Source organism: Mirounga angustirostris, unplaced genomic scaffold, assembly GCF_029215605.1.
Source record: "Mirounga angustirostris isolate CCGP_5_RB_7025 unplaced genomic scaffold, mMirAng1.0.hap1 SCAF_3, whole genome shotgun sequence".
NCBI classification, from domain to species: domain Eukaryota; kingdom Metazoa; phylum Chordata; class Mammalia; order Carnivora; family Phocidae; genus Mirounga; species Mirounga angustirostris.
The window spans coordinates 162,161,210-162,176,222 of NW_026991711.1; the positions used below are offsets into that span (position 1 = coordinate 162,161,210).

Consider the following 15,013-nt stretch of genomic DNA (forward strand, 5'->3'; position numbering starts at 1 on the left):
AAATCCCGATGCTGTAATTTTTATATGTACAGTTAATGAATAATGAAACTAAAATCTTACTCTCTTTTGTCTGACTGTACAATGTTACATAAAAACTTGATTTTCCAAGGTCTCCATTCTATGTTACAGAAATTTCCTTGGTAAGAATAAATGTACATTCAATTTCATTGAGGTGAAAAACAAGGAACGATGATTTACCGTATTTTTTTGTTACATAATATCAGTAATTGAATAGCTTACCACTGAAATGCTCTATACTGAAAACATGTAAGATTGGAACTAGAAAGTAGTAACTGTTGCCTAATGTTTTATTTAAGTCTTCCCTCTCAGTGAAATGAAGTTCACTGGAAGGAAAGGCAGCATGTGCAAGTCTTATGAAGCAATGGATCACAGTGTACTCTGAAAACATGCATTACTGCAATATGTATTATCTGGAGTTTATATGTGAATCATATTCCTGAACTTGAGGTAACCACCTTTTTTTAGGCTCTGTTGCTCTCAGTGGAGGGAGCATGTATTGGGCTGGGTTGATAGAATCAAACTACAAATGGATGAGCTCCATATTCCATTCTGTTAGGCTAATACCATGTGCACTGCCCCCGCCCTCTACCCTCCAAAAAACCAAACAAATCTCGTATAAGGAGTTAATACTATTGATGAAAATTTAGTATTTCCACAGGGTTTTGGAGCAAAAAAAAAGATTGATAAACAGTCCTCTAGAATCACATCAAAGAGACTAGAAGCCACCAACCTCTGAAAAGCATTACATAAACTAAAACCAATTTATATGACAGTGAAGAAATCATCTACACTTTTAGCTTCACTACAATGAAAAGATTTACAAAAAGGTTTTACTATTATGACTATGTATGTAAAAAAACAACAAAAGCCAAAAATAATAATAATAATAATACCACCACCAAATAATGTTATGTAAAAGTCAAACTTAAGTGAAAAGTCAGAGTAGGCATTATTTGGTGGTATAAAGCTCAGAAGTCAGCATCACAGTCCTAGAAACGTTTGTTTTAAAAGAACGTTTTCATTTTTATTTAAAAAAAAAAAGACAAAGGACTGTGAATAGTCAATGAACAATGGAAGCTAAGAACAAAAGAAATACAAACATATTTTTAAAAAGAACATTTAGCTTGATAATAAGGGGCTTCATGGCTTTTTTAAGTACACCAAAACGAATTTAGATTACAAATAAAGAATTCTACTAATTTTTCAAACACAAAATGGAGAAATATAAAGTGCTATTACTTAGAATTCTGAAATAAGTTGCTATAAAAATCATCAAGTTCTCAAAAGTACCTTTGCAAGACGAGGAACTGTTGTTGGAAAATCATAATGCCCAAGTTGACCAAAGGTATTGCTACCCCATGAGTAAACCTATTAGAAAATCATAGGAAAGTAGGTAAAAGTTGTGAATCTGACTGCATGTCATTTCTGAACGTCTATAACATGTACATATATAAGTGTATATATATATGTACACACAGGCACCAATAGTTACATATAGATTACTTACACTCTTATAATAAAATACTGAGAAAATTCATCTTTAAACTAGACCAGAGATAATGAGCAAACAGTACATGGGAAGAGAGAGTCCAAGAGTTAACAATAACTAACCTTTCCCAGGTGTTTACTACCTGCCAAGCATTGTTCTTGACAATTTCTTTGTATTAATTAATGTTTAATTCTCATGACAATCCTTTCTTTACAGATAAGGAAACTGGCTCAGAGAAGTCACAAATTTTAAGTGGCAGAGCCAGGATATAATCCCAGGAATTATCCTATACTGCCTCTTACAAAGAAAGTGATAAAAAAGAAAGGTAAGTGCTATAAAGAAAAGTTAATCATGATTCTTTTTCTGTAGACAGGAGTACCGTGAAATGACTAGAACACCTTTTCATATATGAAGAGTAGTCGTAGGAGAAACCCAAGTACCTATGCTCCACTACAGACAAAAGAAACTAGATGACCGTGACTATGCTTAATGACAATGGTTCTGTTTCTTCTGGTTTAAAAAGCAATTCATGGTCACTGTACAAGACTGTCACAGAACAAAGAAATAAAAAGAAAGTGAAAACAACTGATGAACTGATCACTTAGAGACAAATGCTGTTTTGTTTTGGGAACATACATATACATGCTTCTAGAAATTTTAATGTCTATGGTATATAATGTAGACACAAAATGTAAAGCAAAATGGGACTATATTATTTAATGTTGTATTGTGAACTGATGTTTTTCTTTAATGCTATTCCTTGACATTTTTCAATGTTGGTAAGTACCGAGCTACAACTTTATTTATTTATTTAAGAAAGAGAGAGCATGCAAGCAGGAGGAGGTGCGGAGGGGGAGGGAGAGAGAATCTCAGGCAGATTCGGCATCAAGGGCAGAGCCAGACACAGGGCTCGATCTCACGACCCTGACATCATGAACTGAGCTGAAATGAGGACTCAGACAATTAACCAACTGAGCCACCCAGGCGCCCAACCTACAACATCATTTAGAGTAACTACACAGAACTCTATTGTGGGTGTAGTTTAATAAATTACCTAATGAAGTAACCATATTTATCATTTCTAATTCTTTAATAAAAAATATTGAAAATTCTTGAATATACATATTTGTTTATCTATTTATTTCCTTAGAATAAATTCCTAGGCAAAGAACTCTGGGTCCATGAATCTGCATGTTCTGATTTTTGATACGTACTGACAAACTGTCTTCCAGCACGGTCCAATGTACATTTCCTGCCAGCACTGTATCTTTTCCCTACACCCTCACCAGCAACCAGTATTAAATGGGATGGAATCCTCGCTCATCGGGTAAGTGAGAAAATATTTTACTGTTGTTTTTGTTTTTGTTGTTGTTGTTGTTTTTTAAAGATTTTATTTATTTGACAGAGAGAGACACAGCAAGAGAGGGAACACAAGCGTGGGGGGGGGGGGGGCGGGAGGGAGAAGCAGGCTTTCCACTGAGCAGGGAGCCCGATGTAGGGCTCAATCCCAGGACCCTGGGATCATGACCTGAGCCGAAGGCAGACAATTAACGACTGAGCCACCCAGGCGCTCCTTTACGGTTTTCATTTATATTTGTTTACTAAGTGGCTGACCATCTTTTCATTCATTGCTGGCCATTTCTAGCTCTTCTTTTATGAATGGAATGTAAGTATTCTTTGACAATTTTGCTTTAGTATCAGGTAGTAACACTTAATCATATATGTCACCAATGTTTTTTCCCAGCTTGTTATGTATTTTAATTTTGTGTGTGGTGTTTTTTGCTATTTATGAGCATTTAATTATTAGGTTGACAGACATATCTTTACTTTCTAATTTCTGGTTTTGACATCATGTCCTTTTCTACTCCTAAGGTTATTGAAAAAAAAAAAAGAAAAGAAAGAAAACCTAAATTTGTTCTTACACATGGAAGGTTTTATTTTTTAACATTACATCTTTAATCCATCCAGAAGTAGAATATGTGAAGTTACCATCATTTTCTTCTGCAAATAAGAAGCCAAGGTTCCAATAGTATTTATTGAATATTCAGTCTTATTTCCCCAACTGATTTGAAATGCCCACTTTTATCATATACTAAATTCTCATATATACTTGGGTCTATTTCTAGTCCACAGGTATATTTCTATCTCACTCATCTGTTTGTAGTCTGATAATATATTTTATAAGGCAAATTCTCACCCTTCGTCTCTGTTCTTTTTCAGAATTGATGTGTCTCACCTCCTATATTTATTCTCCTGGAATAGTTTTGGGATCATTTTATCAAGTTGTAAATCTTACATTGGAATATTTTGGGGACTGTACTGAATTTATACTGAACTGAGAAAAATGGCATTTTTGCAACATTGACTTTTCATCTAAAAATAAAATCTCAGGGGTGCCTGGGTGGCTCAGTCAGTTGAGCGGCCAACTCTTGATTTCGGCTCAGGTTATGATCTCAGGGTCGTGAGATTAAGGCCTACATCAGGCTTGCGCTCAGTGTGGAATCTGCTAGTCCCTCTCCCTCTGCTCCATCCCCCCACTCGTGGGCTCTCTCTCACTCTAAGATAAATAAAATCTTGAAATAAAAATAAAATAATGAAATAAAATAAAAACAAAATCTCTGAGTGCCTGGGACAGCTCAGTTGATCGAGCATCTGACTCTTGATTTTGGCTCAGGTCGTGATCTCGGGGTTGTGAGATCAAGCCCCGCACTGGGCTCCAAGCTGGGCGTGGAGCCTGCTTGAGATTCTCTCTCCCTCTCCTTCTACCCCTCACCCTCGCCTCCTGCCCCACTTTCTCTCAAAAATTAAAAAAATGTTTAAAAATTTAAAAAATAAAATCTCTTTCCCTTTATTCTTCTTTTTTTATAACCTACTAGAAGAGTTCATGAGTTTGTATCATATGGGCTTACACACTTCCTATTAAAAATACTATTTTCCTACTACTTTTGTTGCCACTGTGAACAACTTTTTTCCCTAAGTATGTTTTTTGTTTTACCTTATGTATATAAAAAGCTAGCAATTTTTATGCTTATTTTGTAACTGACCATCTTCCTAATCTCTTACTTTTAAGGCTTTTAAATGATTCACTGTGTTAATAATAATAAATTATCCTTTTCTTTTCTAATATTTACATTTATTTATTTGAGCTATATTAGTTTTTTTGCTAGTCTAATATGTGAAATTTAAAATACTTATAGGGTTCAGATTTCTTTATTGACTTTTCCTAAAAAGATTAAAGGATTGATGAAGAATCATTATATGAATATATTTAAAAACAACTTAGGGACACCTGGCGGCTGGGTCAGTCCATAGAGCATGCGACTCCTGATCTAGGGGTTGTGAATGCGAGCCCTACATTGTGTGTAGAGATTATATAAAAATAAAATCTTAAAAAAAACCAAAACTTAAAACTATGTATTTGGATGTATGATGTATATAAAATTTATCTATCTTGGTGTGGTTTTAAGTTTTTCTGGATTCTGGAGGTCACTTGCAGGTCCCACAATTTTAAGAAAAATACCTTTTGTTTTCTTAATGTTTTATTTATAGATTTTTCTTCATCAAAAACAAAAATTCATCAATACAAAAAAAATCATCAATATCCTAGAAAATCTTGAATTCTATTTTTTGATAAGAGCACATTATAGAAACCTTGTTAGGTAGACCAGTGTTGATTCAAATCCTACTATCACATGTGTAACTTTACACAAGTTACAAATTTTCTCTAACCCTCCCTTTCGTCGTCTGTAAAATGGAAATAATACAATGTAAAATATTAGCAAGATCAAATGAAGTATGGTATTATTGCCTGACACACAGCAGACACTCAAAAAATGAAGATCGAATTTGGTCATGTTAACCTTCCACAAAATTAATATCAGCTTTTAACGGTTTGTCTCCTACCTGGGATTTCGCAGTAAGTGCAAGAGAATGGTAACCACCTGCCTCCAGATAGATTACTTCTTTACCATCCAGACATTTTACACACAGTGGCTGAAGCCTAAAGAAAAACATACACACAAACGCAAAGTAAAAAGGCTCAGCAAGAATCATGACCTTTTTCAAATTACAGAGCAAGTGCTTTCAAGTAAAGATAAACATTTCAAAAGAAAACACTAAAATAAAAATATTAAATATATGTTCAATTTACTCCTAAATATTGTTAAGTAATTTTGGATGGTTTTAATTTAATCTTTGTCCATCAGTCATTAATTAACAACCATAATTCAGAATCTGTTAAGAATCAAAAACTACTAAATGTTTCGTTATGGCAGAGTATACTTAGGACACAATGAAATATAAAACCATAGAGGTTTTGTTTGTTTAATACTACAGTTGCCTTCACTTTGCTAAGATTAGAGACATTTACATTAACTGGCTGTTTTGGATAATCATTCCATTTACACACCTTCACAAATATCTAATCTGTTAATATGAGTTCTTAAACAAAACAACAGTTTTTCCTTGATGTACATTAATGGTTTAATATTACTATTATAGTTATTTTGGCAGCCACAGAAGGACATCTTTCAGGTTAAAAAAAAAATTGTTGGCTTTTTTTTTTAAGTTAAAAATTTGAGTTTTATTTAAGTGTCCCGATGAAATACAATCTTATCCCAAACATCCCTTTCTGTTCCAAGATGAATATACATCAAAGAAGAGATGGAAAGGTACACCACAGATACTTAAGTCCTTTATTATTAGGTACAAATTCAAGGCTAATATGACAGGTCTGTTTGTTTGTTTAATCCACGTTAATGATATATAATAATCTGGAGCTAGGAAGGACCAGATTTCCTCTCTGAGGAAATGATATAGAGTTCTTCACAGGAGAGAGATTTATTTGTTAAAGCCAACTCCTAATAGTGAACACAGGCAGCACTCACCTAGGCAGAACATCACCATGTCCCAGCTGTCCTTCCTTCCCTTTTCCCCAGGTCCACACCTCTGTTCTCAGAGAAGGCAGGAGTGCATCTGCTTCTCCACTGTATGTAGGAGTCAGAACCACTGTCCGTGTTTTTACCCGTGCAGCTTTTCTTAAGAGCCTGGGGGAAACTGAAAACAAACCAGAGATGGAGTGAGGGAGCAGATGGGTGGGTAAAAAAGATACCATTTTGACCAACTGTTGATTTTTCAAAGAAATACACTAACATGGTATTTGTGAAGCATATTCTATAGGTTCTCTGCAAAAATGGGGATTTAATAGTGAGATGAGTTTGGTAAATGCTGCCTACTACATTCTATCCACTATACTATCTGCCCTGTAGATTCACACACACATTATTAGCATGCCAAAGGCCCTGACAAGTCCTGCAATTAAAAGGCCTGTTTAGATTTGTTTAACTCCGCCCCACTTCCAAGCGTTTGGCCACAGAATCCCTTTCTGTATAACATACATGTTATATAGAATGTTGGGAACTTGCATTCTACAGAATATGCTTAATAAAATAATACACTAAGGCTGACAAATATTTTTCCCATTTCAAAGCAGAGTTAAAAGTTAAGCCTCTCCAAGTTAAGGTCTAAGTTCAAACATATTTTAAATATTATAATAAAGGACTTATTTTAAATATAAAATTTTCAAGTTTCTATGGTGGGGAAAAAGATTATGAATGGGAAGTACTAAATAACTTTTGAATTTTGCCTACCTATTTCAAATTATTTTATAAAGGACTTAAACAATGTTTTAAAAAATCTTTTAGGGGCACCTGGGTGGCTCAGTCGTTAAGCGTCTGCCTTCGGCTCAGGTCATGGTCCCAGGGTCCTGGGATCGAGTCCCACATCGGGCTCCCTGCTCAGCGGGAAGCCTGCTTCTCCCTCTCCCACTCCCCCTGCTTGTGTTCCTGCTCTTGCTATCTCTCCCTCTCTGTCAAATAAATAAATAAAATTTTTAAAAATAAATAAATAAAAAATCTTTTATAATCCCTTATAATATTCAAAATTATAATAATGGCATACAAACACTATGTAAATCTTGTACACTGATTTGGTGGCAGGATATGTTTTGAAGAAAATCACTGAATGTCACTAAGTGAAGACTTGGTCATTAACTTGAGGGTACAAAAAGGTGATCATCACTGGCTACAATCAACATCTTTTCTGGTAAATGTGCCATCCATTTGTACACACAGACACTTAAACCTACTTGAAGCTCTCTCAAAGATGTATTTTAGGTAATTTTAAACTAGAGACAGAAAAAGTGCACGTAAAATCTTTCTAAAGATACTTTAGGTCACTAAGTAAAATTTAACCAAAGGAAAAAGGTCTATTAGTGGGATTGCATATTTCAAAGACCTAATGACATGACAAAAATCGATATTCCACATTTGTGGTTCCAGGAGATCTCAAATATATTTATGCTGCAAATATGAAAGGACATTTCAGAATAAGACAATTTTGGCACAAAGTTCTCCTTCAGACTTAATAGAATCCGTGGGCTTTCTTTTTACGAACACACACACACACACACATACCCAATCAGGACTAAGGGTTTTATTTGTGAGCTGAAAATCTAGTGGCAATGACAATTAGAAGGCATGATAACAGAAGTACTCAGTGACACAACAGTGCCATAAGTAAGCAGAAGTGCAAGGTAGGATTCCTAATTTTAGAGCTTTGCACAAAATGGTGTAAACTGGGGGCTGGTAACCTAGACCATAGGTCAAATAGAGCCCACTGACTGTTTTGGTAAGTAAAGTTTTATAGGAATATACAGCCTTGCTCACATGTTTTACTTATGGCTACTTTTAAGCAACAATGGCAAAGTTGAGTAGTTATATAAGAGAGACCGTATGGCCTGCAAATCATAAAATATTTCTCTTTCACTCTTTACAGAAAAAGTTTACCAACTCCTGGTATAAATCCACTGCTGCTCAAACTTTAATGTGCACACTAGTCACCTGGGGATCTTGGCATAATGCATATTCCAATTCAGTAAGTTTGGAGTGAAGCCTGAGATCCTGCATTTCTAACAAATTCCCAGATGCTGCTGTTGTTTCTGGTCTGCAGGTCACATTTTGAGAACAAAAGTCTAGATGACTGAGATTCCTGAACCAACTGAGAAAGGTTGGAGACCCAACTGGGTAACAGTCTTAATATTCTAAGAAGTTTGTTGCTAATTGTATCAGAAAATGAACTTTCCTCTTCTTAAAGTTTAAGATTATCTCCACTCTCAGGTCAAATACAGTAAATCCCCCACTTAACAATAGTCACATCTGCAACTTCATCTCTCTGGACTACAGGCCCCAACGAGGACATAAGGAGGCTGTCGCTACATTCCAGAACAATAAAATAAGATTCACAGTAAGGCTCAGAAGCAGAAGCAGACATCACAAAAAAGTTACGTTCTACAGTTATTTTTAAAGCAGAGAAATATGTAACTTTCTTTTAAAACCACCCAAATCACCAAAATCAAATAAATGTTGACATTCGAATAGGTCAGCATTAGCAATTAGGAAAGCTACTAATTTATTATCATATAGCACATGATGTCAGGAGCATTCTGGATTTACCAAGAGTCAATTCACCTGGCTATTTCCTTACCTTGGGACAACAAGCCAGGGAGGGAGAGTCTTCGGCTGCCTCCCTCTGATTCCTCTTCTCGGATATCCACAAGACTTGAACTCTTCTTTCCTTGCATTGATTCCTGTTTAACCTGTTCTTCTCTGCTATCTTTCAGACCTTCGGGGCCTATGGAACTACTGCCTGCCTGAGTTCCAGGTTCACAAGGGGCTGTACTATAAAAGTTCATAACTTTCTTAAGAGACAAGGCCCCAGCTTCATATGTAGCAGCCACTCTCACACCAACAGCAGATGCACAAGAGACTACTAGGCTGTTTAGGGCTGAGGTGCTTGTGGTTGGTGGGCTGTGAAGATTGGGAACTGCTTCTTCTACAAGAGGCTAAAATATACACACATAAAAAAGTATATAAAAATATAATCCCTTATACAACAAGCACTCAATAAAGTTTAACAAAAACCATCACTATTTACAAATACAAGAATCTAAAACAAAGGTCTCTATCTTCAACTTAAAGGTACCCGCTCTTGGTACTGGATTTAACATATCATACAGAAATGAGTACTCAAACTACAGCTCCTTATCAAAAGTACTTCCTTTTGTTTGAGTGTTGTGTTTTTCCATGCTATTCAAACATAAGCCCCGGCTGCTTTAATAAAATTAAGCACAGGAGGGGAGTGGGGAGGAAAGGTCTGGAAAACATAGCGTTTAATATTAGGTGCACTGTGACAGCCCTGGATATAAGGTTGAAAAGGTTAACAATACATAAAAAAATAAATAAATAAAAGTAATATTATTGATCGCTTTTAGGAAAATTTACAGATTACTACTAAAATACCAGGAAAAAAAATACATCTAAAAACGGCTTTTCCTAAAATGTTTTATAAATGGTAATTTAGATATCATATATACAGGCAGAAAAGTAAGTTATACCTCTGGCCTATAACTATGGATAGACATGGGCAGTATATAACTGTCCCCAAGTTATGTTCTTAAGTTCAAGTCCTTCTGCTGCCTCATGAATGTGTTATTTTCCATGATCCATGGGCTATGTAAGCTGAAGGATTACTTTTGCTCTCATTATGATAGAGTAAATGTGGTAGGTTAATAATTAAACATTTGGGACCAATGTTCTTTGTGTTATTCAGAGCTGTATTTAAAAGTCAAGCTAAAGTTTTCTAATATCTTAGTAAAAAAATCAGTTGAAACTTACTCTGAGCAGTCAAGCACCACTGTTTAAAGGAAAGTCATGAAATGTAACTATTAAAAACACAAAAAGAGCTTTTAGCTTAGCATAAGTCACTATGAAAAATCTGCTTCCTATGCTGTCCAAAGATCTCAAAGGGTATATAATACTTTCCTTAATTTGTCATGAATTGAAAGCTAAATGAAAACAAATTTTTTAACATTGACTTCTGATTCTCTTAAAGAAAATAATTCCCGTTTCCTGCACAGTACCTGGATTGTAGAGGTACTCAATACATTCTGTTGAATTAAATACTAAATTCAGAGGAGCAAATGAGTCTTTAATTAAAATATTCACAAAAACAAATAAACCATATCAAGCAAAAGATAAATACAAAGCCTATTAATTCCTTGGTGATACAGTTCCCTGATAACTTGTTGAGAAGAAGTAACATCACTACTTTCACCCTTTGTGTATAAAGGCTCATAACAGAAACAGCAATGGTATTTACGGGTCAATATTTTAGGGCGTTCTTACCAACAGATAAGAGGAAAGTCACAAAATTCTACCTTCAATAAACTTTAAATTATTGTTCTTTCTGGCTGCTTTACCTAATTATGTTTAACAACACATAAATAAATCAACAAAACAAAAATACATAGCCAGCAATTTTGATGAAAGACATAATTTTAGGAGTCCCGGTCAACCAATAATAAAATTCAACTGGGAGATATAGGCTTCATTGCCAATATTATGGTTTATTTCACAAAAATGAGATACTCTTTCCGTTGTTTCTGGCCAGAGGAGAAAAAACTTGTCCTAGGCTGTATAAATTCCTAGTGAATTAGCTGTCTGATTGAGACACTATTTACAAAAAATGAATTAAATTTAGTATAAACAGACATTGCCAAAATTAGTATAGGCAACAAAAAAATTTACATGTTTAACAAAATAAATCCAAAGGAAAATGCAATTTCAATGACAATTATTTAATCATCAAATAACTGTATACAATAAATTTTTAACTTCAAATTTAATAAATTAGCAGAATGACTTCTAAAAGTCAAAGTCCAAATTTTTTATAAGCATGTTCAAGTCTAAGAATGTTTTGTGTGCATTCCTATTAAATCATTACTTTTGTTTTTAGATTTTAGTAGTATCTTTCTCCAAACAGTTTATTCTTAATTAAAAAAAAAATCAGATATCCACAAGGTTCAATGAGTAAACTGTGAAATAAAAACTATTTCTAGGGCGCCTGGGTGGCTCAGTTGGTTAAGCGACTGCCTTCAGCTCAGGTCATGATCCTGGAGTCCCTGGATCGAGTCCCGCATCGGGCTCCCTGCTCGGCAGGGAGTCTGCTTCTCCCTCTGACCCTCCCCCCTCTCATGTGCTTGCTCTCTCTCATTCTCTCTCTCTCAAATAAATAAATAAAATCTTAAAAAAAAAAAATAAAAAAAAATAAAAAAATTTAAAAAAAAAAAAAAATAAAAAAAAAAAAAAAACTATTTCTAAAAATACCTCTAAGCCATGTTCTCATCCTGACAGACTGAAGAACAAGAATAAAGAATCAAGAAGTATATGGTTTCAAAAACCTGAGAAAAACACCACAGGACAGTTCTTTTATGACTAAGAGGCTTTTGTTTTGTTTCATTTTCTTCTCTTAGAGTTTTGGTAAAAGCAAAACTGAAAGGCTTACATGAAGAGTAAAAAAACAAATTATCCTTTTAAAACAATTTGTTTAATCAGGGAGACTCAAACTTTACTGTATGCTACTGGTAAACAGCTTTTCTCCATTTACAAGTTTTTAAAATTAGAGTAGTTTAAATGAGATGAAGAAAACACTAATCCCCTGTCCCACAACAAAGCCCTCTAAGGACCATAGGTATAAGCTGAAAAAAATTCAAACAATATATAACACCAGTTTTTTTTTAAGGTCTGCCTACAACTGAGGGATTCACCACATAGCAACCTCCCCTGATAAAAAAGGAAAGGACTACTCTCTACGGAATCTGGAGTCGTACAAATACAGGTGAGACGAATCTTTGTGAATGTATAGTTATATTAAAAGTATTCAGGGGGGGAAAAAAAAACCCACAGTATTCAGGAGCCTACCAAAATTTAGTACATTTCGTCATGGGAGGAAAAGCACTAGAAAAAATAAATGAGATTTTGCTACTTATGAAAGAAGCCCAGCATGACATCTTTCAACATCTTAGAGGGCAGAATTTGAACATAAAGAGTAATTTTGATTTAATCCAGGTTTTCCCTTATCTAAGATTGCATGATAAAAGAGATTTAAAGTCAAACTCAAGACTTAAGCATTTTAAAGTTGCTAAAGAAAAACTCCTAACTCCAGAAACACCTTTTTATTATAAAATTTAGCAGGTACCTGAGATGGCATTGGCTTTTCGCCGTTCTCTGAGTTCTCTCTTACTGAATGATCTGACAGTTTTTGCATGTATTCATTTACTGCCTGAGTATCAGGGTACGATGGTACATTTTTGGCAGAAGAAATTTCAGTTGTTCCCACGATGTCTTGTTGGGAGGGAATGGCATTACCACCTGTGGTCTGAACATTTCCAACGTTCATGTCAGTAGCAACAGGCAGATCATTTTCTACAAGCGTGTTCTCGAATACTTCTCCCTGATTGTCAAGGGTTTCAGTGGAGGGGCTGATGGCAGTGCTGGCCTGGTTCTCTGCCTGGGATTCTGACAGTGTCACACCTAATGGGCAACAATGACTGTCTGATATAATCACATGGTCTTCTTTGTCAGTCATAGTAATTAGGAGTTGGCTGCACTGGTTGCATCTTTCCGGGACTGGCTTCAGATCCTGGGAAGGGAGGCACTGTACGAGGGCTAAGCTGTGGAACGCACCACAGGCAACCTGTAGCACTACTCGCCCGGCAAGATGTTCCACCTTTTGTGGCTTTGTCACCGGGAAGGCGGTGGTAATGAGACCCAACTGACAACCAGTACCCCATGCCCAAATCTCTCTGCTTAATGACAATGCCAGTGTGTGCTCCTCACCACATGCCAACTGCAAAATCCTGACGGCTAACAAAGAACTGGTCTCAGAATCAGAAATGCTGACAGGATTCGGTTCTGGAACATACTGCTGGTTAGCTACTGCACACTGGCCTGCAGAGTTCTCCCCCCACATGTACGCTATGCCACTTTCTGTCACTGCTCCACTGTGGAAACTCCCTGATGCCACAGTAACAACATATTGCCCAACCAGGGCATTTTCTAGAATGGGGCTACTCGGACAAATCTCTGCTGGTTCACTTCTCCAGGGAAGAGTCCCAAAGCTGTAGACCTCACCATCTGAAGGTTAAAAAAAAAAAAAGAAGGGGGTTAGTGAATTAACTGGAAATCTCATCAGCAAATTTTTGGCCCCTCTAGGTTAACAAAATAGGGCTGTTTTTTGCTTTGTTTTTAATTTTCAAAAGTGCAGTTGTAGAGATTTTGGTTCAAGCATATAATATCCCACGTTTATTCGTCTTTTAACAAATATCATCTTTTAATATTCTGAAAAATAGTGAGAATTTCTACCAACTACAGGAGGCTACTTTCAAATGGAGGGTTATTGCTCCTTTCCTTCAGCCTCATCCTACAAAGTCCTACATGGATCCACTAGTAATGGCTATCATCGTAGGCTATTACAGATGGCAGATTCCGAGTGTTCAGAGCAAAGTAATGACCATGATAAGATAAAATGAGCAGAGGATAAAATAGATACATTCGCTAACATCTAGAACATTCACTGCTACTTCAGTAAGTCAGAGCAGCAGAAAATTACGCAGAAGCATAAAAATATTAGCGATTCATTCTGGCCAAAACTAAGAAATCAGCTTTATACTTCCAGGTTCTAAGAAAGCACCAGTGTTCTAGATGCTGTCTTCATGACGTGCACAATATTATGTATCATTTTAAATGTTATATATAATATATATTGTGCACTATATAGCATTCCTGATGTGCCATTTGTTTAAAAAGCAAATCATCACAACGAAACCAACAAAGCAAAAAAAACAACAAAAGCTATGATGGCTGGCTTTAGAATGAAGGGCAACTGGCTGGCTTTAGAAGTAAAACAAAAGGCGCCAGTGAGCTGGGCACATGACTGATAAGGACCTGTTTCTGTCCATCTGTGCTACCAAGTCATAATCTCATGCAGTACTGTGGTAGTTTGGGGGCGTGTGCATATGACCTGTGCTAGCTAAACAACTCAAATGGAACAAAGATTTGGCCATGGGTTTTGAAAATAATAAAACAAGCCCACTATTCCTTCTTTTCCATATGACCAGAGACTTATCCCATTTTTTTAAATTAAGAAATAATGAAGTAAATTTATAGTAGTATTTTTTCCCACAAAGCAGCAACTGAGCTGATGATGAAAAAAATGCATTCTTTAGCTATGGCCTATTATACACAGTAAATATATTTATACACTCAAATTAACTAACCAGAACGTCTATGTAAGAAAGAACACAATAGAGGCTTGAGGGAAGACATGAGCTTTTATTACGGAATTTCCAGTTTGGATAAAGAGTACTGAGAAAATAAGCTCACTGGTTACGATACTTAAACTTTTCTTCCCGAGTGACACAGCAATATAAACTTGCAACAGCTCACCAACTCTTTCAATGGATATCACTCCAGTAGAGAGAGAAATAGTGCAGAGAAATGGATATTTAGACAACTCCTCCCTTTTTTCAACCTGGAGTACCTCAGAAATAGTGATTCAATGAAGTGTCCTCACTGAATTATGAGCTGATAGTCAAACTAAATAGAG

General features: G+C 35.7%; 1 protein-coding gene across 7 annotated transcripts in view; it reads right to left on the reverse strand.

Moving 5' to 3' along the window:
• The window catches only part of ALS2 (alsin Rho guanine nucleotide exchange factor ALS2), a 75,014-nt gene that overhangs the window by 43,273 nt on the left and 16,728 nt on the right, over positions 1-15,013 (reverse strand). For 5 of the 7 annotated variants that reach the window (XR_008505581.2, XM_045868205.3, XM_045868202.3 and 2 more), the window contains exons 4-8: positions 12,605-13,542; positions 9,053-9,410; positions 6,397-6,565; positions 5,414-5,510; positions 1,312-1,389 (exon numbers count right to left, since the gene is read on the reverse strand). Coding sequence is in view for 6 of the 7 variants with exons in the window: in XM_045868205.3 (XP_045724161.1) it covers positions 1,312-1,389; positions 5,414-5,510; positions 6,397-6,565; positions 9,053-9,410; positions 12,605-13,542 (1,640 nt within the window). In the remaining variant the exon portion in view is untranslated. The remainder of the gene's footprint in view (positions 1-1,311; positions 1,390-5,413; positions 5,511-6,396; positions 6,566-9,052; positions 9,411-12,604; positions 13,543-15,013) is intronic. The other 2 variants (XM_064586925.1, XM_045868206.3) reach the window with 1 other exon arrangement.